The sequence below is a fragment of the Sorex fumeus genome, unplaced genomic scaffold (assembly GCF_029834395.1).
Source record: "Sorex fumeus unplaced genomic scaffold, SorFum_2.1 ptg000014l, whole genome shotgun sequence".
Classification (NCBI taxonomy): Eukaryota; Metazoa; Chordata; class Mammalia; order Eulipotyphla; family Soricidae; genus Sorex; species Sorex fumeus.
The window spans coordinates 34,218,744-34,245,152 of record NW_026606071.1 but is presented as its reverse complement, the minus strand read 5'-3'; the positions used below and the strand labels follow the sequence as shown (position 1 = coordinate 34,245,152).

Below are 26,409 nucleotides of genomic sequence, written 5' to 3'. Positions count from 1 at the left end.
ACATTTCCTGCTGGTCAACACTAGGCAGAAGATGAGTTTAACAATAATTTGCCTAGCTTTTGACTTGCTCTAGCGAAGGATGCTTCCTTGTTTAAATTGCTTCTGCATTCAGCAAGGCAGAGTCACATGTCCTGCACGGCCACCAGGTAAAGAGTGTCCAGGGAGCAGGGGATGGCCCCTCGGATATTCAATAGGGAAATGACAGGAAAAGGAAGAGTCGGGAATCTCTCCTGGGAAAAAAGAAGTTACAACAACAGGTGTTTTTCTACTCTGATTTGGATTAGAAATAAACCTTCTCTGCGTCAGCAAAAGAAATGAGAAATAGGTCCAAGAAACAATCCAGCTCAAAATAAAGTCCTTCTTTGGTCTGTTGTTCTCTTTTTAGTCCAACTAAAACAGAGATTCCCAAACTTATGGGGCCTTTCACCCCCTTCTGCAGGAAAGAAAAAAGGAAAAAATTCACTTAGTGGCCCCCTGGAAATAGGCCTTCTTTAAATGAAAATAAATAAATAAACATAAAGGGCCCTCCCACTGCACTCAAGTCCATCACCCCCCATCATTCTAGCACCCCTGTAAGGGGAAGGGGAGAGGAGTTGGGGTGCAGTATCACCCTTTATGGGAAACACTAAATTAAAATAATCAGTTACACATGAAACGCACAAAACAGTAATACCAAAACTTCGCAGGCAAGTTTTACTTTGCCCGCAAGAGATTTGTAGCACAGGAGGAAAGCATATTACCCAAGAGAGAAAGTACAACCAGTCAAAGAACAAACGGAAGAAAAGGTGGATCCCTTTTCAACACACAGCATGGCATTGCTCCGACAAACAAACACAGCCCTCCCCAATGACTGACAGAAATATAGCGCGCACCAAGCACGTAAAGGCATCCAGAGATTAGGACCAGGGAACGGAAGTTGAGCTGGCTTTTGGAAACACCGAGAGAATCTTAGCTCAGTACAAAGTGTCACTTAAAAAAGTACTTGGTCTTGGAAAGTGTAAGCTTGAACTATTCTTTCTTCAGTTCTACAGAAAAGCGCTACACTCAGCAGCCTTTAAGAGGCGCATACATGCAAGAGAGGTTCTTCACTCCCCGTGGCAGGCATTTCAAAGAAGGCAGTGGCCACTTTCCACTCTGAGCTGGAGGCTCCATTTTAAAAAATACAATAAAAAATGAATGTCCCTAGAAAACCAGTAACTTACCACTCATGAAAAAGACTCGGCTTTTACCAAAATTAGAAAAAAAAAATGTAGGTTTCAGATGTAGCAGGAAGGAAGGATTAGTGTAGCAAAAAGATCTTCCTCTTAGTATATAAGATTTAAAAAAAAGCGCAAATCATGGGAGAGAAAATTCAAATTATTGAGCATGGGGAGGAAGGAGGGGCTTGCCTCTGAAAGGATTCATTTTTCAGAAATGAATCACTGTGAGATTCATTTCTCCCAAAATTTGTTTATGACCTCTACAGACACATAAGCGAATGATATTTTATGTATGTACATACACCCTTTACATCTGAAAAATAAATGAGAGTATTATGTGTTTAAAATGATTCCTCAGTTGACATTCTTCTCAACTCCCATCTGTAAGACACCAGTACCCAGAGCCATTTAAGAAAAGACACTATTGATCTGGAAATTATTTGGTCAAATTCCTCTATGTAATCAAGAAGTGAATTGTACATCCTCAAAAGAGTCCTCTAATGCCTCAATACTTGAAGACTTTAAGTATAGAGAAGCAAGAGGCTGGAGAGATAGGAATGGGTATTTGTCTTGAATGCAGCCAATCTGGGTTCAGTCTCCAGCATCATACATCATTCCCCAGACCTCATCAGAAGTGATCCCTAAGAGCCAGGAGTCAGCTCTCAGCACTACCAGGGTCCCTACCCACATCGCCCCCAAAAAAGTTCAAAAAGGAATAGTGAAGAAAACATGTACTGCTGAGCTAAGTCCGGGTCTCACTGTGACCATTCAGGAGCATCTTCACCATAATGAGAGTAACCTGTGGTTGTTTGGGGAGGGAGAGAGGGAGAGAGAGAGGGAGAGAGAGTGTGAGGGAGAGAGAAATGGAGGGAGGGAGGGGGAGAGAGAGAGGGAGAGAGGGAGAGGGAGAGAGAGAGAGAGAGAGATCCTGAGAACCAAGTATTCTATGGAGGGATCCCCTTCACTGCACTCAGGGATCCGTCTACAAACATTATTCTAAAGGTCTTACAAGAACTGCAGGGAGATGCCGGATCTCTTCAAGTTCTCGATGACCGTCTCCAGTTGATCTTTGCTGAATGGGCTGCTGAGGTCAGTGAAGACTTCAATATGTCTCTTCTCAAACTTCTTTCCACTGAAAAAGAGAGTCCTCATGTTAAGAAATCTTTCTTCTGTATTAGTTCCTACAAATTCAAATACACTTGGTCAGTGAGCAGAGAGCTGCTAAGGAACGAAGCTGGATACAATGAACAAACATGACTGAAAGCTCATATATTGTGTGGGTGCCCAGCTAAGGTCCCCTTAGAAACATAATCATCCTAATTCTAACTCGTACTTGTAACAGCTTGGATAAAACTTTGAAGCATTATGGATCTATTACGTTCCTGATTGCCTAATTCTAACTTTAAAGATGTGGTCCTTAAGCTTATGGTTCCAGCCCCCACACAGACAGAACATAGTCTAGACACTCTTACGGGGCTCTACAACTTTAGCCTTATAGCCAAACACCACAGCCAGCTTCTACTTATAGGATCACTGTCACTGTCCTCCCGTTGTTCATCGATTTGCTCAAGCGGGCCCAGTAACATCTCTATCGTGAGACTTGTTGTTACTGTGTTTGGCATATCGAATACGCCACGGGGAGCCTGTCAGGCTTTGCCATGCAGGCGAGATACTCTCAGTAGCTTGCCGGGCTATCCGAGAGAGGCGCAGGAATCGAACCTGGGTCGGCCGACCTGGCCGCGTGCAAGGCAAACGCCCTACCTGCTGTGCTATCACTACAGCCCACTTACAGGATCAGTGGCAAGATGTTACACGTGATGTAAAGAGATAGAGAAATGATGGCACCATAGAATAGTCAAGAAATACATCTGCATGGAGGGCTATGTCAAAAGATAAGCATTTTCAAGGCTTTAAACCCTTGAACATACATGATGACTTTTCAGTATCTGTACTGCAAACCATAATGCCCAAAAAGTGGGGGCTGGGGGAGAGGGAGAGAGAAGAGGGGAGGGGAAGGGAGGGGAGGGGAGGGGAGGGGAGGGGGAGGGGAGGGGAGGGGAGAGGAGGGGAGGGGAGGGCAGGGGAGAGCAGAGGAGAGGAGAGGAGAGGAGAGGAGAGGAGAGGAGAGGAGAGGAGAGGAGAGGAGAGGAGAGGAGAGGAGAGGAGAGGAGAGGAGAGGAGCCTGCCACTGAGGCAGGCGGTGGAGGGACAGGAGGGAAATTGGGGACATTGGTAGTGGGAAATGTACACTGGTGAAGGGATGGGTATTAGAATATTATATAACTGAAAACCAATCATGACCAAGCTCATACCTGTATCTCAATTAACTGTGATTCAATTTAAAAAATTCTATTTAAAAAAAGACCCCAAAACAGTCAAATATGTATATTCCCCAGAGAAATTCCCACACCATCGCCATTCCTTTTAAATTTGTAAAGAAGGTTAAGTTGAAAAAAAAAAATTAAAAAAAGAAGAGAAGTTGAACCATACATATCACTTAATTCTATCAAAGTTTCTTCAGTTAGTCAGACAAATATGCTGCTTGAGGAACAGGGAGTTAGCAGTGCGCTGAATACATTCATACAATTTTGCTTTTTCAACAAAGGCTCATTCCCAGCTCTCTTCAGTAGACACTTACACTGTTTCTTGCTGAATCAAATCCATGCACACGATGAGTGCATCCACGACTCAGCTAGTTAAGGGTAGAAGATGTCCCAGACAGTCCCGTTACCCCAACAGCAATCAACTTTTCCCTGGGGAGGTTCACAATGCTGGAAATTTAATAACACTGGCACAATTGTGTGATGGATCACAAGTACCTGCCCTTCTTCTAAAGTTGATTTTATTATCACATATTCACACCCACCAACTGCCCCCCCCCCCACCCTGCCCCATCCCCGTGCCATGTAATCTCATCAACGGTCAAGATCCAGAGACTATAAGACCAAGCTCCGGGAAGAAAACAATGCAGAGTCTCCTGCCCCCGCACCTGACTGTCCTCATAGGGGTCGGGGGGGGGGGGGGGGGGTTGAGTTTCCCTCCCCGCCCCAAGCAGAGCCCCAGCAGCTGAAGATCTCTGGAACCAGCCACAGCCATGCTCAAGACCATTCTCCACATGCTGGGACAAGCCTCACGCATGAAGGAACCAGAGAGGAACCCAGGTGTTTGGGACTCGGGGCTGAGATCTCCAAGCCTGCTCGGATCGGGACTGGGCCTCCTCCACCCAGATCCCCCCTCTTCCAGTAGCTAGGCAGTTACACTCACCAACTGCTCCCCCTGCACCATGTAATCCCATCAATGGCCAAGATCCAGAGACTATAAAACCAAGCTCCCAGAAGTTCTCAGAGAACCCGGCAGGTTAAAAAGAGTATCCTGCCCTCATGGCAGAGTCTGGCAAGCTCCCCATGGCGTATTTGATATGCCAAAACCCAGTTACAATGATGGGTCTTATTCCCCTAACCCTTAAAGAGGCTCCAATGTGCCACTTGCTAAAATCTCAAGACTAGGACAAATGGTGACGTTACTGGTGCCTGCTCGAGGAAATCGACAAACAACGGGATGATAGTGATACAGTGATTCACATATACTCACATAACCAGAAAAAAATAAAACTAAGGTCAACTAACATACTCCATTAAGAAAAAAAAATGCCATTTTACAATATCCCTATTTTTTAACAATTTATCTATTCTTAAATAGAAAGTGAACCTTAAGGGAGCATTTTTAATTCACTCCCAACACAGTAGTGAATTTGGATAGCCTGATTGCTTAGAAAAATGAGTTACCCATTACAATCAGAGCAGCTGTAGAAGAAATAAAACCTCTCCCTCTGGATATCAGTTTGAGTCTTGGCACCAAAATGCCTTACTTTCAAGAAGCATGGAGAATTTTAATGCCGTACTTTTAGTTAGAAGAAAAAAAGATAAAATTAACTCTACATCCAAATTTTTCTAAATTCTAAATCACCACCACCGTATTCTCTGTCCAAATTTTATCCTCATTTTCCAATGCCCTTCAACCTCTCAATGTCATTAGTGTGTCGAGAAGGGACACAGTGACTAGATTAGGTATCCAGTACAATCCAATAAATCTCACACTTAATCCCATGTTTTCAAAAGCAAAAATATCTATGTTCTTAGAATTCGAATTCTTAGAGAGCCTCCCCAAATTAGATTATAATTCCCCAGATTAAGAAAAATTCCTCAGAGTTAGTACAACATGTAAGGCCCTTGCCTTGGCCCTGGTTGACTTGGATTCAATCCCCAGTACCCAGTATGTTTCCCTGAGCCTGCCAGGAGTGAATACCTCAGTGCAGAGCCAGGAGTCAGCCCTTAACACTGCTGGGTGTGGGCCTCCCAAACAAAAACAAAAATTTCTCCAGGGGTCTCCTTGGGCTGAAAAGGATACAGTCAGCATGTTGAGAACCTGGCTGGATTCTGTTTTCAAGGTCATCCAACAAGTCAAAATCTGGTAGCATGAGATGTCTGTGCACTGTGATGTTCTGATATTGATCTTCCCCAGCAAGGGCATTCTCGGTGCCATCTGTCCCGAAAAGGACTAATGCAACTTCATCCTTGGTCTCTGCAAACACCTAGAGAAAAACCGGGAAGAGCCTGAGGTCAAAAGTCATGAGGTACCATAGAGAAAAACAACATCCCTTCCTGTAATAGGTCCCGGGGCCATTCTCAACAACTGGCCCCTGGGTCAAAGATAAACCCTAAAGATGACTTTTTTTTTTTAAATTCTTTTTCCCATTTGTATTGAGGCATTATGGTTTACAAGACTGTTTATAGTCTTGTGAATCTGGATAACCTGATGGTTTACCAGACAGCTGGTGACTGTTTGATGCATATGTAGTTCCAACACCTCACCACACCCACCAGCAGAGTGCTTCTTCCCTCTGCCAATGTCCGCAAGACCCCCCTCCCATCTCTCCTCCTCTCGGCTCCAGGTGAAGTTGAGTTCTGTAGACAGTTTCTGCAGTCCTGATGCTTCTGGTATTTATTGCGCACTTACTGTTTCTTACATAGCACCTATGAGCAAGATCATTCTGTAACTGTCCCTTGTCTTCTGACTGGCTTCACTCAACCTGGTACTCTCAAATTCTATCCATTTAGTAGAAGATTATGTGATTCCATCTTTTACTTTTTGAGGTTGCTGCTTAATTTTTTTTGAAGTTTTATTCTGTTAAAGCACTAGGGTGGAGCTGGAGAAATAGCACAGTGGGTAGGGTGTTTGCCTTGCATGCGGTCGACCTGGGATCGATTCCCAGCATCCCATATGGCCCCTGAGCACCACTGGGAGTAACTCCTGAGTGCACGAGCCAGGAGTAACCCCTGAGCATCACTGGGTATGACCCAAAAAGCAAAAATAAAAAAAGCACTATGGTACACAAAATTATTCATAGTTGAGTTTTAGACAATCAATGTCCCAGGAACGATCTCACCACCAGTGTCAACTTTCCTCTGCCAATGTCCCCAGGTTCCCTCTCCTACCTGCTCTTCCCCTCCCCGCCCCCCGGCCTGCCATCCTGATAGGCAACATTTTATATTTGGTTGAAGGTAATTTTATGCTGACTTTAGGTCCATCTTCATTTCAGTATAATTTAATGTTAGAAGATGGGAATTGATAACTGCTGTTGATGATTTCCAGTCAAATCAGACTCATTCTCTCAAAGAAAGAAAAATAATTATTAGCTGTTTGAAAAATATTTAGTGTGGGATAACTAACTAAGGTTCAAATTTTCCATATTGGAAAAACACAGTTGGTTCACACTCTGAATATCAGCAACTCCAATTTACAAAAACACATACTCCTTGCAAATTGAGGCAAGAAGCCAAGAAAAGTTCTCTTTAGCACTGTTTGTGACAAGGGAAAATTAGAAATGAACTGTCATCTTCAAGGATAAAGAACATGTGGCAGAATATCCCTGTGCAACACTCGAGTAAAAAAAAATAATAATTTAAACAATGTTTATCAACATGAGCAAATCTCAAAGATATAAGATTAATACAAGTTGCATGTACCTTTAAATCATTATATAAATTTTTAAGAGCTTCACCCCATAGTTGATATTATTAAGAAATGATGATTATGTCGCAAAGCATAAAATACTCAAGGTAAAAACTAAGGGGGGCTCTGAGAAAAAGGAAGAAATAAGAGGGTTGGGAAGGAATACACAGAGACCTCAAGCTTATCTATGACGCTTTAGGGTGGTGGCCCTCGGGAGCTATTCCTAGCTAGGATGCTCAGGAGTGGCTGCCAGTGGTGCTCAGGTGTCCAGACAGATACAGGCTCAACAATCTGGACAGTGCTCAAAAAACTAGAAATTGAGCTCCTATTTGACCCAGTGAATATACTGTGGAGGCCCAAAACACATGGCAGAAACGCCATCTGTATTTCCATACTCACTGCATATCTCTCTCTCTCTCTCTCTCTCTCTCTCACACACACACACACACACACACACACACACATCATACAATGTTTTGTCGCCAATGTTCCCAGTTTCCTTCCCACCACCCCACCTCTCTCTCTCTCTCTCTCTCTCTCTCTCTCTCTCTCTCTCTCTTGTTTCAGTCATACAATGTTCTACTGCCAATGTTCCCACTTCCCTTCCCACCATCCATCCTCCCTCTCTCTCTCTCTCTTTCTCTCTTTCTCTCCCTCCCCCATCACATTCTTTTCTGAGAGAAAAACAAAGAACCAGAATACAATAGCCAGAATCTAGAAACAACTGGTATGACCATGAACAGATGATTGGATAAAGAAACTATGGTATGTCTACAAAATGGAATACTACACAGCTGTTAGGGAAAACGAAGCCATAAAATTTGCTAATGGATGGACATGGAGATTATCATGTTGCGTGAAATCAGTCAGAGGAGAGGAACAGATACAGAACGACTGTATTCACTTGTGGATATAAAAAAAAATAGTATGAGACTAATATCCAAGGTCAGGAAAAAGACGGGCCAGAAGAACTGGATAATGGTTGGAAGCTTGCCACAAGTGTGTGGGGGGCAAAAGATGGAGAAGGGGTCAGTATGACAACAATAGTTGGAAATGAGTGCTCTGGACAGGAATGAGTGCTGAAAGTAGGTATAGGGATATACCTGATAGCCTTTCAGTGTCTATACTACAAACCATAATGCCCAAAAGGGGTATGTGTGTGTGTGACAGGGGGAAGGGATAGAGAAATAGAGAGAGAGAGAAGACAATTGCCTGCCATAGAGATGGAGGGGTAGCAGGAAGGAAAGTGAGGACACGTGGTGGGAAATATACACTGGTAAAGAGACGGGTGTTGGAACATTATATGACGGAAACCCAATCATGAATGACTTTGTAACTGTGTATCTCACTGTGAATCAGTTAAAAACTTAATAAATTGTTTATAAAAGAAAGAAAGGAACAGGCTTCATGGGATGCTAGGCAACTGCCTCCATCCCTCTCCTAGCTTTCAGGAGCAACATTTTATTTTACTTTGGAGTGATAGCACAGCGGGTAGGGTGTTTGCCTTGCACGCAGCCAACATGGCCGACCCGAGTTCGATTCCTCCGCCCCTCTCGGAGAGCCTGGCAAGCTACCGAGAGTATTCGATATGCCAGACACAGTAACAACAAATTCTCCAATGGAGACGTTACTGGGCCCGCTCGAGCAAATCGATGATCAACGGGAGGGCCTTTTTTATTTTATTTATTTTTTTTTTTGCCTTTTGGGTCATACCCAGGAATGCATGGGGCAACTCCTGGCTCTGCACTCAGGAATTACTTCTGGCAGTGCTGGGGGGACCATATGGGATGCTGGGGATCAAACCCAGGTCTGTTGCATGCAAGGCAAATGCCCTACCCACTGTGCTATCACTCCAACCCCAACAATTTATTTTTTAAGAAAAAGAAATCAGATAAATAAGACTTCAGGATTATACAGTCCTGGACAATGGGGAAATTGCTTTCTGTTATACTAGTCTTGGGTTTTGTCTGTTACTAAACTCTTCATAATAAAATGTAAAAACAAAACAGTATTTTGGACCTGACATCAAAGGCAGCCCTGTTAGCACCTACTTATTTTCAGAAGCCTTTTACAGCCGACGAGGGAACACCACACCATGTGGAATGAGCACGGAGTCTGCCATTCTTCACCTGTGTCTGGTGTGTGAAATTCCCCCGTCTGTTAACAACTCTAGCCTCAGGTGCTGGGTGAACATGGAGAAACGACCCAGCTATTCCTGTTCAAGCATGTCTAGCACGTGAGACAGGCAGTCAGCTAGAATTCTGTCTCCTGCGCAAAAACTCATTTTCATTTTCAGGCCAGGGAATCTTGTCCAAACCCCCAATGGGTGGGAACAGCACAGACTGGATCTCCCAACCTTCCTGATACACTCAGATTAACACGGAAGAAAGAGAGTCAAAAATAAAAACTTGATCATTGTATAACTGAAACCTAAGCACAAAATTTGTAAGCCTATAACTGTACCTCATGGTATTTCACTAATAAAAAAAGGGAAAAAAAAAACAAAAAAAAAAACTCAGAGCACCATTTCTCTTTAAAAAAATAAATAAGTAAACATCTGTCACTGTCCTCCCGTTGTTTATCGATTTGCTCGAGTGGGCCCAGTAAGTCTCCATTTTGAGACTTGTTGCTACTGTGTTTGGCATACTGAATACATCACGGGTAGCTTGCCAGGCTTTGCCGTCAGGCGAGATACTCTCGGTAGCTTGCCGGGCTCTCCGAGAGGGGCAGAAGAATCGAACCCGGCTCGGCTGGGCTTGCTGCGCACAAGGCAAACGCCCTACTGCTGGGCTATCGCCCAGCCCTAAGTAAACATATATATATTTAAATAGCACAGTGGGCAGGGCATTTGCCTTGTACACGGCCAACCCGCCTTCGATTCTTCTTTTTCTCTTGGAGAGCCCGGCAAGCTACTGAGTATCCTGCCCATACAGCAGAGCCTGGCAAGCTCCCAGTGGCATATTCGATATACCAAAAATAGGAACAAGTCTCACAATGGAGACATTACTTGTGCCCGCTTGAGCAAATCAATGAACGGGAGGACAGTGCTACAGTGCTACTACATATGCTACATTTATTCTATGTACACAGTCTATATATAATATATGTACACAGTCTATATATAATATATGTACACAGTCTATATATATTATAAAAGGTAAAGGTAAAGGCCCTCCCGTTGATCGTCGATTTGCTCGAGTGGGTCCAGTAACGTCTCCATTGGAGACTTTGTTGTTACTGTGTCTGGCATATCGAATACGTCACGGGGAGCTTGCCAGGCTCTGCCGTGCGGGCGAGATACTCTCAGTAGCTTGCCGGGCTCTCCGAGAGGGGCGGAGGAATCGAACTCGGGTCGGCCATGTTGGCCGCTTATAAGGCGAACGCCCTACCCGCTGTGCTATCGCTCCAGCCCATATATATTATATATATACATATATATACACACATATATTTACTACTCTGGGACACAGCAGCACTACTTGGATACAATTAACTCAGATAACAACAATTAAGAATGGCATCATCTTCCTCTGGGACACACTAGGGACTTCAGGTCACCAGAACATGTTAAAATCTAGAATGGCAGGTGGGACACAGGAGTGTCCAGGGAAAAGGCAGAACCCAAGAGAATGAGCAGAGTTTCCAAGAGCAGCATTACCCAGGGAATAAAGCAAATCTTCATAGGCAAAAGTAGCAGACAGACCAGGCAGAAAGGGACAGAAATAATAACAGCAACAGTAATTGTTAATCCTGATACAGTATATACACCACTTCAAACACTCTTCTATGGTTTACTTACATTAACTTTTTTATTCAGCCAAAACACAACAATAGTAGTCATCTGAGAAAGATTACTGTGTTCTTTCATTTCAGACATGGGACACTGAGGCACTGTGGTTGAGCCACCATATGTGATAACTATGGCTGGGCACCATACATTCCTTCCCACCCCGCCTTCTTTCCAAGCTACTTCCTAATTCAAGTCTAATTCCCACCACCCAACCCCTCTTGAATGTGAGTTGACTATCTTACTCGCTTGCCTAATAGAAAGCAAGAGAAATGACTTCCTTGGATTTCTTAAGCTAGGTCATTAAAGTGCCACAAAGGAATTCTTTCAGAGTATCTGCTCGAGCCACTCCTTCTCAGAAGCAGCGGCTCTCCCGTGGGAATCTCAGGCTACTACTCGCAGAATCACCCAACGGAGCCACTTAATTATCCTACAGACCCATAGCAGCACTTCCTGAAAAATGTCCTTTAAGACACTAAGTTTGGGGATCACTTATTACCAGCAAAAGGAGCTGGAATCAGCATAGAGAAAGTGAAGAATGTAAAGTTGTTTTTTTGTTTTTTGTTTTTTTTGGGGGGGTCACACCCAACGATGCCTAGGAGTTACTCCAGGCTTTGCACTCAGGAATTACTCCTGGCAGTGTTCGGGAGACCATATGGGATGCTAAGAATTGAACCCAGGGCGGCCACGTGCAAGGCAAATGCCCTACCTGCTGTACTATCGCTCCAGCCCCAGGATGTACAGATCATTAAGTAATGACACGGTAGAATAAAAAGTCAAACCATCACCGACTGGCTTTAACCACTATACCTTACATTCCCCCTAAAAGTCGGAGAGATAGTACAGGATTAAGGAACTTACATGTGGCTGACCTGTGTTTGATCCCCAGCATTACATGTGGTCCCTTGAGCACCACCAGGCATGGTCCTTCGGTATAGAGCCAGGGTTGGCACCTTAGCAAAGGTGGACATGGCCCCGACACCAAAATCAAAACAACCCCCCCACCAAAATCAGGCTCTAATGGTAGCCAAATTTGTATGTTAAGAATACACAAAACAAACTTCTGATTCCCCCCAAACCTGAGGCTGAACACTGTAAAGAGGCTGGAATCTTGTGTGAACGCAACAAGGAGCAAGGACAGGTTTTTAACAAAAGGCCTGTCTGCAACTTACCTGTCGCTGGACAAACATGGTTATCACCTTCTTTGCTAGTTCAAATGAGGACTCTTCACCCATGAAGGAATCATTCATGGCGGAGCTCACATCCATACACAGCACAACAGCTGCCTAGAAGCAGGGTCACAAAGAGATCTCTTAGGCCAATATTAACAAGGGTCATAAGATAAAGAAGAATCCTTTGTGTGTGCAGAAAGTAGATAAAGGACCAAACATGATAACCTCTCAGTGTCTGTACTGCAAACCATAATGCCCAAAAGTAGAGAGAGAGTATGGGGAATCATGTCTGCCATGGAGGCAGGGGGAGGGTGGGAAAGGCGGCGGGGGGATATACCAGGGATATTGGCGGTGGGGAATGTGCACTGGGAGGGATGGGTGTTCGATTCTAACCCAAACATGAAAGCTTGTAACTATCTCATGGTGATTCAATAAAATTTAAAAAAAAGAAGAATCCTTTGCTGCTTTACCCACAGAACTTGCACTGATATTCAGAGCATACATGATCAAGGAGAAGCATTCTGTTAGACCATATCAGACATATACATTTACACCAGGAGAAATTTAAATAGTCTTACGACAGTTTCACGGCAGAGCCCGGCAAGCTACCCGTGGCGTATCCAATATGCCAAACACAGTAACAATAACAGGTCTGTTTCCCTTGACTCTGAAAGAGCCTCCTATATGGAGCATTGGGAAAGACGAGTAAAGAGAGGCTACTAAAATCTCAGGGCTGGGACGAATGGAGACGTTACTGGCACCCGCTCGAGCAAATCGATAAACAACGAGATGACAGTGTTAGTGATTTGACAGTTTATAAAAAACTTTGACAGTTTATAAAAAACAGGGATATGCATCAGGGAGCTGCTACTACATTAACCCAAGTCCAGTAATAAAACCACAGTGATGAGTAACGGGGAGACCTAAAACCCACCACCGAGGGGTGCGGTAAGAAAGCTAAGTCTATATGGACCAAACATGATTGCCACTCAATGCCTCTTTTGCAAACCACAACACCCAAAAGGAGAGAGAGAACAAAAGGGAATGCCCTCCCACAGAGGTAGGGTGGGATGGGGAGTATGGGGGGTGGGAGGGATACTGGGATCCATGGTGGTGGAAAATGGGCACTGGTGGAGGGATGGGTACTTGATCATTGTATAACTGAAACCCAAGCACAAAAATCTGTAAGTCTACACAACTGTACCTCATTGTGTTTCACTAATAAAAATTTAAAAAAAAAAGAAAGCTAAGCCTAGCCCACGTAAAAGACATCAAACGGTAGTTGATCTGAAGACATACAAGCATGATAATGTGTAGCTTTATTTGAAGCTACTGGGAATATAATATGCTAGCCAGCACTTTTGTGGCAAAAGGTAACTGCTGCAATCTATCTAGGCTAAAAAGATATACCACCCCAACAATTTGCATCATTTGTAAACTTGTTGATCTAAACTGAAGAGGCCTCAGGGGCAAACTAGATGCCTTGCGTGCATGAGATCTGGGCTCAACCCTCAGCCGCACCAAAAAACAAAAAAATTAAAAACAAGGATACAAAACCTATTTGAGTAAGGAACACTGAAATAATACCAACACAGTATTCCAGGATAAAGTATGCTGAGGGTATACAGAGAAGATACAGGAGGGGCATCTACTCAAGCCTGGGGACGAGGAAAGGAGGCAGAAAAGGTTTCTTGGATATAATCCTCAGGTGAGTCTAAAGAATGAGGAAGCATCCATTAAATAAACTACAACAGGCAAAGGATGCACATCAAGACACCAAGTTATGGGGATGGAGCAATAGTACAGCAAGGAGGGTTCTTGCCTTGCATGCTGCTGACCTGGGTTCTGTCCCCGGCATCTCATACAATTCCCTGAGCACTGCCAGGAGTGATTCCTGAGCGCAGAGGCAGGAGGAACCCCTGAGAATTGCCAGATATGGCCGAAAATTACCAAAAATACCAAGACATTGATGCCAATGCACCTCCACCCTGAATAGACAAGAGAGATAGCCCTTCCTCCTGATCCAACTCTGCCACTCAGGGATCAGCTGGAAGGCTGGGACCGATAAAGTCTGAGATGAGCCCCTGCACAGCACGGACCTCAAGTCCTGCCAGCCCCACTAGATAGCTGTCAAGCTACACCTGACATGCATTTGTTCTGCTCAGCACAGGAGTTAATCCCCATCACCCACTTTCTTAGGGAGTCATCGACTCTGAAGTTATGTAAGGCTGACCTTCGGTCATTTTCCCCTTAAAGATGTAAGGTTGTAAAATCTCTAGAGAGTAATGAAGCAGGCAGGTAGATTGAGAAGGGCCTCCATGGCAATGGAATTCGTTGGGAAGTAATAAAACCAACTTAGCCCTACGACTGCAAAAAACCCACCTTGTGGACACAGAAACGAAGGCATGGTAAGACCTTTACCTGGTGCCAACAGCCCCAGATAAGGCTGAACCCTGCCTTCAGAGAGAAACTCCAGCAGGAACAAAGGCCAAGGAAAGGAATGTCAAAGATCATCAACCAATCCTAACTCTACCCCCTTGGCGACTACTCTAGCAGTGGACAGAGTCTGACATGGATAGAAAGCCCCAAGTAGGGCAGATTGGAAAAACCTTATAAAAACCAACTTGAAGGAAGCACACAGATATGCTGCCTACAACCACGTGCTGCTTGGGTCCACATATCATGGAAAAGTGCATGCGTTGCCCACATACAAGTGTCGCCCACATCTCCCTTCTTGAATTGTGTACTTTAAAGCTCTCAAACCTAAAGTTGGGGTGTGTCTCCCTTGGAGAAGCCTTTGTGTTCTCCCCCTCTGTCTCTTCCCTCTCCCTTTCTCGTCTTCTCCTTACGTTCCTTCCTGAGAGAAAGAAAAGGACCCAGAAGGCCTAGGTTAAGACCTAGGACTGACTTTCCTTTCCTGCAAAGAGCAATTCCTTGCTCCAGCCTGAGTCTACGGTTCCCAAGAAATCAAGTGCCATGGATTGACTCCCACAGCAGGCAGAACAAGTGGAGGTCAGGTGGGGCTTGATGGCTACCTAGTGGGGCTGGCAGGACTCGAGATCTGTGGTACGCAAGGGCTCACCACAGATTTAATCAGTCCTAGCCTTCCCAGCCTGTCTTGGGATGGTAGAGGTGGACTGAAAGTGGTCATCTCTCCTCTCTACTTCACATAAGTCACTGGCATCAACATTAAAGACTATCATGTATGTAGGAAACCATCTTTCTTTTTGATGGAGAGGAGCCCACACCTGGCAGTGCTCAGAGCTTGCTCTAGCGTCTCTGCTCAGGGGTCACTGCTGGTGGAACTCCGGGGACTAGATGGGGTGTTGGGGATCGAACCTAGGTTGGCTGTGTGTAATGCAAGCACCCTACCGACTGTACCATCACTCTGGTCCCAAATGCATGACCGGAACTAGGCAACAGGAGAAAGAGAAGCTAAAAGGGATTCAGGTAAAATTCTTTATGAAGCACCCAAAATTTACTTAAATTTAATATAATCTGGAGAAGACCTAAATTAATAGAAATCTTTCAGGGCGGATCCTAAATTAAGCACCTGTTTGAACCTGGCAATGCGACTACATTCCTCAAACTCGATCTCATTGAATCCTACAAAAATAGATTATATTCACTATAGTGAATTCAAGGAACAAAAAGAAAGGTTGTATTATAAGAGACTACATTAGCTATCTGGAAACCATTTCCATCTTTATTGCCAACAGAGCTCTGAGTCCTTGGGATGTCCACTTAATCTCAATTACTTTATGGAGGCAGCAAATAACCATTGGAGTAGGTGAGATCTAAACTCTTTTCCAGGGTGAAAGCTTTTTAAACACTCTCTGACAATACCTGTAGTTCATACTGATCAGACAACACTGAACAAACTCTGCAGATTTCAGAGTATCACATCTCATGAGAAGATGAATTACAAATGAACATGAAATAAGCAAGTTGGTATAGGATCTGAAGAATACATGGCATGAGGACAAGCTGGAAAAACCTGGTTTTTTTTTTGTTTTTGTTTTTGTTTTTTGCTTTTTGGTCACACATGGTGATACACAGGGGTTACTCCTGGAGGTGCTCAGGGGACCATATGGGATGCTGGGAATCGAATCCGGGTCGGCCGCGTCTAAGGCAAACGCCCTACCCGCTGTGCTATCTCTCCAGCCCCAAAACCTTTTTTTCTAAGCCAGGTAAGATTGAGGGGAACAGGACCATCCCTCTCAAATTCCGGGCAGCTGTTATGAGATCAGTCTGCATGAGAGTAAAAGATGGGTGCAATCATGGGAGTCGCAGGGAGATTAGTCTGACTCCATTAAACGGGAGAAATAACCCGGAGAAGCAATCAGTAAAAGAACTATTTGCCAAAGCACTGATCTGACCCTAACATGTCTAAAATACTTGAAGGACCTCAGGGAAGTTACAGATAGTCTGGTTATATTTCAGTTTGTATCAGATTTGGTTATATCTTAGGTAAAACATGGTGAGACCAGTTTTTTCCTAATTGACAAAGGACTGATCATAACACCAATATTAAGAAATTTCCAGAGTAGGGAGAAGGCAGCTGGGATAGAGAAGGGACCACGAAGTCAATGATGGTTAGAGGGATCGCTTAGGATGGGAGATGTGTCCTGAAAATAAAAGACCAAACATGATGACCTCTCATTATCTGTGTTACAAACCATGATGTCCCAAAGTAGAGAGTAAGAGGGAAATCGTCTGCCACAGAGGCAGGGGGAGAAGTAGGATGGGGTGGGGGAGAGGGGGTATACTGGGAACATTGGTGGTGGAAAATGTACACTGGTGGAGGGATGGGTGTTTGATCCTTGTATGACTGAAACTCAAACACAAAAGCTTTGTAACTATATCTCACGGTGATTCAATTTTTAAAAAGGGGGTGGGGGGAATTATAAAAAAAGGAAATTTCCAGAATAAAAATGTTTCAAAAGAAAATGGTGATAAAGCTTAAAACTCCTAATGTTTACATTTCAGAATTTCAATACCGAAAACAACTCAAAACAAGTTTGTTGCTGGGCTCAAATTTTAAGCCAGCAAACATGTCTGGGCATGGGTCAGCATAGGCTGACCTAGCCAAAAAAAAAAATCATTTTTCTTTCCCTGTCCTTCCCCAACAACTGCAGAAGGAAAAATAACAACTAAATAATAAAAAGCAGCAGTCTTCAATAACCGATCCATGTAGAGGTGCCAGTCTGAAGGTATAGAAAAGATAAAAACCAATGTTCTATCACAGAGATTTTAACTGCTGGTCTGCAGGCCAGTATGCTGACAGGTGTTGGTCTGAGGTTATAAAAAGGTTGAAGGATACCGATCATCATGGGGCTGGAGATTTAGAACAGGAGTTAAGGCATTTATCATACATGTAGCCAACCCCCATTTGATCCCTAGAACCACATAGGGCCCTCCGAGCACCACCAGGAGTGACCACTGAACACCCTGGGTGTGGTCCAACCTTCACTCCCTTCAAAAAAGAAATTGAAGATAATCACAAGCCATTCATCAGAAACCTCCTTTTGATTTATAGGACCATGCCTGATCACAGGTAACAGAGTTAATATCTCCTATCTAAAAATACAAGCTTCCCTGACATTTTTCTTATATATACTACTTTTAGTGATGGTACAAGCAAGATGGTCCTCTAAGAGGTGAGTCTACCATCTTCCAATATATTTATGGCTAATAAAGCTTTCTCTATTGGTCATTCTGTCTTTAATAGATTCCTGGGAAGCAGTACCAGAGACAAACTTTTCGAGATTACAACACCCTGAGGAGAAGCATACTTAAAAACTCAGAATCCAAAAATATACTACTACTACTACTGTACTTAATGTTCCTAAGAGTAGTGTTAGGCCGGAAAACCCAAAGTCAGAAGGCTTTTTTTTTTTTTGACTTTTTGTCAGGTCTCAGTATTCGAAACTCGTATCAAAAGTTTTACCAGAAGTCCATGATTACATCAAGGTCCTCCCTGGTCAGCAGTAAAACTAGGAAAGAGAAACTGGGCAGAGGAGTAGCTATTCAACAGCCACAGGGAAACAATATTGGCTGCTTCAAATCTAGCCACAAAGTGTACTAATTTTCTGCAAGACAGGTGTAACTTTCAGCAGCTAAAAAAGAGGGACTGGAGCGATAGCACAGCGCGTAGGGTGTTTGCCTTGCACGCGGCTGACCCAGGTTCGATCCCCGGCATCCCATATGGTCCCCCAAGCACTGCCAGGAGTAATTCCTGAGTGCATGAGCCAGGAGTAACTCCTGAGCATTGCTGGGTGTGACCAAAAAAAAAAAAAAGGAAAAAAGAGAAGGCTTGAAGTAGGCAAGTGGAACCAGATGTTCTCATTTCAATCAGCATTTCCCAAAGGGCTCAGTTGCTCCAATTCCTCCTTGTTTATCTTTTACACCAGGTGCTTAAAAAGGCACCTAGTCTTAGAGCTGGAGGAAAGGATGGCTTAGCTCCAGGGACCACACCTTCTTCTACTGTTCCAACAATCACCCTCTACCGCATCATTACCAAAAAGAAAAAAGAAAAAACTCTTAAGGAAAAAAACCTCATCCAGAGGTCTGAAGGACCCGATAGCAGGTAGGGTGCTTGCTCTGCTTGCAGCTGAGGGGGTTGGATTCCCCGACACTCTATAAGGATGGTGCGCTGAGGACTACCAGGAAGTGATCCCTACCCCTCAGCATCCCAGGTGTGGCAAAATAATAATAATAATAATAATAATAATAATAATAATAATAAAATTCAATAAATTCTCATCCGTAATCTCAAGCACCGCTCATAATTGTTCTTCAGCACTCTGAAACCAAACAGCCTGGCTTGAAATCTGCATTCTGCCACCCTCAAGGATGGGGCTCATCCCTTTTATGCCTCACCTGGAAGGTGGGCGCTACTACGCGTCCCATTCCTGGCTCTGATGTGCCCAGGACAAGGGGTGGGGACTAAAGCCATTTCCTATAAGCGAGTCGCAGGAAATCAGCGTCCAGTCAGGGCAGAATAATCAAGAGTGCATAGCAATCCTGGGGCAGTGCCCATTTCATTTTTTTTTTTATTCTTTTTATTCCCTATAAAAACTTCAAAAGTCTTACAAGGGAAGTCTGTGGAGTTTGGTGCGATCTCCAGACCAACCAGCATCCTCATAAAAACAAACAAAAAAAAACAAAACTCAGAAGCAGGAAGTGGGTTTAAAAAAAAAAAACGCCCGGGGTAGGAGGACAGAGAGGGGGAGGCAGAGCGGGTGATGGGGAGATCGGGGAGGGAAAGGATGAGCAGAGAGGGGTGAGGGATGCGGGGGGTCGAGGGCGGAGGCTAAATTTGGGGTCTCCGCACCCTCCCCAACCCGCACCTGTCCTCCAAATTCGCACCTGCCCTCCTGATCCAACCCACCACGGGAAATTTTTTTTTTCCTCCCTCTTTTGCCCTGCCGCGACCTCACGGCGCCCGCCTGCACATCCCCGTGTCCGGGCCGCCCGGGCCCAGGGACCGCGCTACCTTGTTCCCCGACCGGGCCATGCTGCCGTCCGCCTGCGCCCCGTTCGCCGCTCCGGCCGGGAACCCGCAGCCGCGCGTCTCGGTTCCGGGCGCCGCCGGGAAGGGGCGGGGAAGCCGGGCTCAGCCCCGCCAACGGGGGCTCGGGACGCCCAAGCGGGACCTACACAAAGTCGCTTCTTACCCACCCACCTCCAAATATATATCTCTCTCGAGATAATATATTCATATATGTATGTTCTATCGATAGAACATACATATATGAATATGTTACAAATATTATGTGTGTGTGTATATATATATAAATATTATTGACTAATTAAGAAAATACTGAAGAGCTTGGGAATTGCGAACGAACAGAGACCCCAGCGCAGCTGCTTCTGTCTCACCTGCATCAACTCCATCCTAGCTCTCTAAGCCCAGAGCACGGGGTCTTAAACTCTCTCCACTTGGACCGCCTTCCCCCTGAAAAAATTTATATATATATAAATTATATATTATATTAATAATATATAATATATTAATAATATATAATATAATTATATAATAGAATAGAATTATATTATATAATTACAATATATGATTATATAATATAATTATATATCACTGTCATTGTCCTCCCGTTGTTCATCAATTTGCTCGAGCGGGCCTAGTAACGTCTCCATTGTGACACTTGTTACTGTGTTTGGCATATCGAATACATCACGGGTAGCTTGCCAGGCTCTGCCATGCGGGCGAGATACTCTCCGTAGCTTGCCGGGCTCTCTGAGAGGGGCAGAGGAATCAAACTCGGGTCGGCATAATTATATATATATAATTATATAATATATAATAATATATAATGATATAATTATATACATAATTGTATATATGGGGTAGTTTAAACTTTATTTTATAGTACATATATATATACCTATTATATAAAAATAAGTTATTGTTACTGTCCTCCTGTTGTTCAGCCATTTGCTCCAGCGGGCCAAATAACATCTCCATTGTGACACTTGTTATTGTGTTTGGCATATCAAATATGCCAGGGCATATTGAATACGTCACGGGTAGCTTGCCATGCTTTGCCATGCGGGCAAGATACTCTCGGTAGCTTGCCGGGCTCTCTGAGAGGGGCGGAGGAATCCAACCTGGGTTGGCCACGCGCAAGGCAAACACCCTACCCACTGGGCTATTGCTCTAGCCCATAAAAATAGGTATGTAAATTCATTATATAAATATATATCAAACCAAATATTTACTTAAAATGAAACAAATTTATTTTAAAATAAATCTTAGAGGGCTGGAAAGATAGTGGAGTGGGTAGGGCATTTGCCTTACATGGGGCCGGAGCAATCTGAGGGAAAGGAACAAACTTCGGAATTAGATATCCATGAGTCTGAATCCAGAAAGTCTCTTATCTGGAAGTTTGTTCCTTTCCCCCCAGAAGGTGTAGTATTACTTGCAGAGGAAATGTGAGGGATGATGAAAGATTTTTTTTTAATATAGATTCAATGACTTTTGGGAACAATTTCAGTCAGAGAGTGATTTTTCATTTTTTTTTTTTTTAGGCACTCTAAAGTGGGAAGGACATTCTTTTGCAAGGAAATGGGATGTTCAAAAGCCTGCAGCCAGGAAGCAACCTCTGGTTAGGCTATTTCCCAAAGGTTTAGAGAAGGGAGAAAGCAAAGTTTTTATTCCTGCACTGGATTCTGTGGAGCTGTTCTGGAAGTTGCAGCACAGACTGTCATTACTGTGCCTGACGAGCTCAAAGCCCCCTTCCAGTAGACACCCCTGCCTCTGCTCATTTTGATGAAGGCAGACCAAGCCGTACAGTTCCCACAAATCGCTGTTTCTTGTACCAAATCACCCACAGCCTGTAGGTGACCCTGCTGTGGTTGAGAACTCTGCATGGGGTCTGTAACTTCTACCCAGGTTGAAAAATTTAATCCAATCAGATTTTCTCCCTCTTGAAAAATTGAATCTGGGGGGAGCAGTTACTAAAACTGGAGAGATGGATGGAAGGGATGGACCTTCGGATTATTTTGCTTGGGGGCCACAATCCTTTGATGCTCCAAATTTTTGAACCTCACCAGAGAAAGCTGGAGTTATGAATACACTGAGGCCTAGAGAGTACTTTCATTTTGTAAGGTTTTGCTCACAAAGCACAGGAGATTCCTCTATGTTTTTTATTCAAACACATCTCAGGGAACAAGGAGGTAGGGGTTTGATCCACACCCCAAGCTGCTCAAGGCTTATTACTGGCTCAGTGATCACTACTGATGGTACTCAGGGGAGGAATCACGTGGCGGGCGAAGATGAAGCCTGCTAGGCAACTGCCTTAGTCCCTTTCCCATCTTCTGGCTTCAGATGCAGTTTTTGAAGTTGATTAAAAAAAAACACTTTAAGGACTTCAACATTCGACCAGAATCCGTAAAATACTTTGAAGTAAACATTGACAGAACTCTGCAGGCAGGCTTATGGGAAGGCCCCTAGCAGAGTTCCTTGGGCAGTAATAAAATCAAGATGTGATTTAAAGAAGTTATTCTGTCCTCAGCTCTAAAGGCATGAATGCTGGGCACCTTTTGAGATGCAGAAATAGAGCCCTAAATAGTATTCTTAACTGGCACAGCTCCTCTCTGTGTTGGCCCAGAGAAAGCTCAACCTCCTGAGGAGAGAAGCCATCCTCCCCGCCCCCCCCCCCCACACACACACCAGCATTTAGGTGACTAATGTGGTCCCTTCCCTTTGAATATGAAGTGACCTTGAGACAGACTAACTTTCACAGTAACCTGTGATGGAAGGACTCTTGGACAAATTCAGGGCCAAAGCCTTCAAGAATGTCTGGGAAATTCAATTTTTACACTCTGGTGGCAGTCTGATGCCTCGCAAGGAAGGACCATCCAGAGACTCAAGCTAAGAAAATTCAGCCTGATCACAGAGACAGGAAATATGTTCCCAAGTGTGTATTAGGAAATGGTGCCCTGAGTAGGTAATTAGGATCTGGATCAAATTAGGATCAAAGGAAGGGGCTTTCACAATGTCTCTGTAAGAAGACACTAGAGTACTTCCCACTCTCCTCACCCCTGTATTTCCACGGAAAAGAAAAGAAAACACAATGAAAAACGTGTCTCTAGTAACACAAGGAGAAAACTCTTCGAACCCAACCTTGAGATTACCTGATCACAGGCTTCTAGTCGCTTAAGTTGAAAAAATAGTTGCTGCTGTTTCAGTCAACTAATCTGTATGGTATATTAATATCCATAATCTAATAAAACACTCAGCCCCAGGAGCTTCAAGTGTGCACCTAGATCACAGCCACCAAATTCACACCTTGAAGGTCCTGGGGCTTAGTGTTCATCCCAACATGACAGAATAAAACTTTTTGATCAGCTGAAATTAGTCCTTTGTAAAATGTAAAATCCTGGGTTTTGTGTGGCTGGAGCAATAGCACAGCGGGTAGAGCGTTTGCCTTGCACACCGGGTTCGATTTCCAGCATCCCATATGGTTCCTTGAGCACCGCCAGGGGTAATTCCTGAGTGTAGAGCCAGGAGTAACCCTTGTGCATAGCCAGGTGTGACCCAAAAAGGAAAAAAAAAAAATTCTTGGATTTGGTTTTGTTTTGTTTTGGGGGCCACACCCAGCTGTGCTCAGGGGTTACTCCTGGCTGTGTTCCCATCCTATTCCCCTATAGGATCTTTCCACCCCTCTAAACTCTCGTTTTTTTAGGAAGACAGGGAAGTGGGTTTATTTCCCACCTTGGACTTGAACTGGAGTAAGAGTGCCACCTAATGTCAACAGACAAGATAGCTTGGACATCTTCATACTGCATTGACTGAGAGCTGATCCATTCATATATTACGACCGCAAAGCAATGGGAGATTATTCCTCCTATTTGCTGTTCGCCCTGGAGATTAAGGAACTCTGAAAGTTCTCATCTATGGTATTTAATTCCCTGACTTCTCCACTAAGGAACTCTAAGTGTTTTCTGGTATAATTTCCCTTCTTCCCAGTCTTTCTAGCCTTTGATCCTTCCGTAAAATGATTCCTCACAAGCCTACTTTGTCCGCTAGGTGGCGAACTTAACTAGGGCAGCTCCTTGTCATCTTCATACAGGTAACCATGGGGGCACCCCTTCATGACACTAATCCTGATACTAATCATGTCGGAGAGCCCGGCAAGCTACCGAGAGTATTCGATATGCCAGACACAGTAATAACAAAGTCTCCAATGGAGACGTTACTGGGCCCGCTCGAGCAAATCGACGATCAACGGGAGGGCCATATATTCCATATATTCCAATCATGTCTGATTTAGGGTTTGACCCTAGTCCCCAGGGAAATGTGACAAAAGTGAATGCAACTTTCGAATATGCTTAGATAGTGTATGACCTGTGGAAACAGCTCATCAATGGAATTCTAGTTCCCTTTATTACTGGTTCCTGGAGAAATGAGTGCTTCATGGAAAGACAGAGAGGAGGGGAAGGGAAGGAGGGAGGGAGGGAGGGAGAAAGAGAGAGAGAGAGAGGGAGAGAGAGAGAGAGAGAGAAGAAATGAGTGCTTCATGGAAAGACAGAGAGGAGGGGGAGAGAGAGAGAGAGAGAGAAAGAGAGAAAGAGAGAGAGAGAGAAGAAGAAGAAGAAGAAGAAGAAGAAGAAATGAGTGCTTCATGGAAAGACAGAGAGGAGGGAGGGGAGAGAGAGAGAGAGAGAGAGAGAGGAAGAAGAAAAGTGTTTTGCCATAGAGGCAGGGGGGTGGGGGCAGAAAACTGGGATACTGGTGGTAGGAAAAGTACAGTGGTGGAGGGATGGGTGCTGGAACATTGCATTACTGAAACTCAATCATGAACAACTTTGTAACTGTGTATCTCACTGTGATTCAGTTTAAATAATAAATAAAATATATATTTTTAAAAGATATAGGAATCCATATTAACTTTGATGGTAGGGTCTAGTAACTTTGTATGTAGCACCGTAGCACTGTTCTCCCATTGTTCATCCATTTGCTGGAGTGGGCACCAGTAAGATCTCCATTGTGAGATTTGTTGTTACTGTTTTCGGCAAATCGAATATGCCACAGGTAGCCGGATACTCCCAGTAGCTTGCTGGGCTCTCTGAGAGGGACGAAGGAACTGAACCTGGGTCGGCCACATGCAAGGCAAACACTCTACCCACTGTGCTATTGCTCCAGCCAACTTTGTATAAGGTAAAGGTAAAGGTAAAAGCCCTCCCGTTGTTCCTCGATTTGCTCGAGCGGGCCCAGTAACGTCTCCATTGGAGACTTTGTTGTTACTGTGTCTGGCATATCGAATACGTCACAGGGAGCTTGCCAGGCTCTGCCATGCGGGCGAGATACTCTCGGTAGCTTGCCATAGCAATACATAAATGTCAACACTATTAGAACCATGGTACCTAAACCATAGTAATAATTTTTAAAAAGAACCACGTTAAGGACATTTTGCCTCCCTAGGATTGCTACCAGCTCACCCGTTTCTGAAAATGGTAACATTCAAAGGAAATTGGAGAACTTCAGAGACGGCATCAGCACATGTTTATCAAGTGTTTATTTTTATTTTCTTTTCCTTCATTTTAGTTGTCCGTATCTCCTGTAAAGCACCAGAGAGCACCAAGGTCATCTTTAAAATGCCAAGTTTTGTTTTGGTCATATTAATAATCATTCTTAAAGAAAAAATAAAGAGAAAGAATTCCTCTGAAAGTGGAGATGAGCACCACACTCTGTGGAGATGTCCTGGCTTCCTGTGGGAGAACATGGCCCACCCTCTGTTGGATTAGCAGTTCTCTTGGCAGTTTCTTTCTGAAATATAAGCAAGAAACAGGCACTGGGGGCCGGGGAGAGAGTCAAGTGACTAGGGCTCATGTGTTGTTTGTAGAGAGCCCCAGTGTGATCCCTGGTACCATATGGCCGCCCAAGCATTATTAGGTTTGAACCTGGAGACCTCTGAGCACCACAGGGCCCAAGTAGCAATGCATTCTGGGACCCCAGCATTGACCCAATAGGTCCAGTTGGCAGAAAATCACCAGGAGTGGACTCCAGGCTTCCTGAGCACCGTTGGGATACCACCCTTCTGCCCACCTCCCCCAGTGGGGAGAGAAATGGGCATTGGCTATTCTTATAAGAAACAAAAATTCCAAAATCTACTTGAAGTCTTAGGATTCTTAATATTCTTTTTTAGATTGGAAAAACACCCATCAGGTGTTTTTTAAAATTTTTTTTAAAGTTCATATTTTTTAAAAAGTTCAGCATTTATGAAACAGAATGTATCTGGTTTATAACCCCCCTAGTGGCTATGAAAACACAAGCACCCCAGCTCAGTGAAGATGGAGTTTGTAAAATGGCCAGAAAGATCTGCATGAGGCTTTGCCAAACAGAAATCTGTGTTTTTGTGTGTTTGAGATAACTGAATATTTCTGGTGTGTGTGGGGTGTGTGTGTGTGTGTGTGTGCGGGGGGTGCTTTGAAAGACGTAATCTCTCCTTTGTCATCTATCTCTAGGCTAGACTACATAGCTACCCAGTCCCACCTTTTCTACCAGGAAGAAAGTTAATGCTATTACTAAATAGTCATATTCAACTGTTCACTCTTGGTTTCTACGAAAACCAAAAAAGCACATGACATGACAGACACTGAATTGCAAAGTACATGAGTTGTTAAAAGTTATGTGTAGCAGAGGCCTAAAATATGCAGATGCAGCTCTATATAAATTCTCTAGGTAAGACTCTGGCTTAAATAAATAAATAGC

General features: G+C 44.0%; 1 protein-coding gene across 1 annotated transcript in view; it reads right to left on the bottom strand.

Moving 5' to 3' along the window:
- Positions 1–19,751, bottom strand: part of XRCC5 (X-ray repair cross complementing 5) — a 117,937-nt gene extending 98,186 nt beyond the window's left edge. The window contains exons 1-5 of the mRNA XM_056111579.1: positions 19,669–19,751; positions 12,171–12,284; positions 5,607–5,790; positions 3,838–3,886; positions 2,209–2,331 (exon numbers count right to left, since the gene is read on the bottom strand). Of these exons, the coding sequence (XP_055967554.1) occupies positions 2,209–2,331; positions 3,838–3,886; positions 5,607–5,790; positions 12,171–12,284; positions 19,669–19,689 (491 nt within the window). The 5' untranslated portion in view covers positions 19,690–19,751. The remainder of the gene's footprint in view (positions 1–2,208; positions 2,332–3,837; positions 3,887–5,606; positions 5,791–12,170; positions 12,285–19,668) is intronic.
- Positions 19,752–26,409: the final 6,658 nt, after the last annotated feature.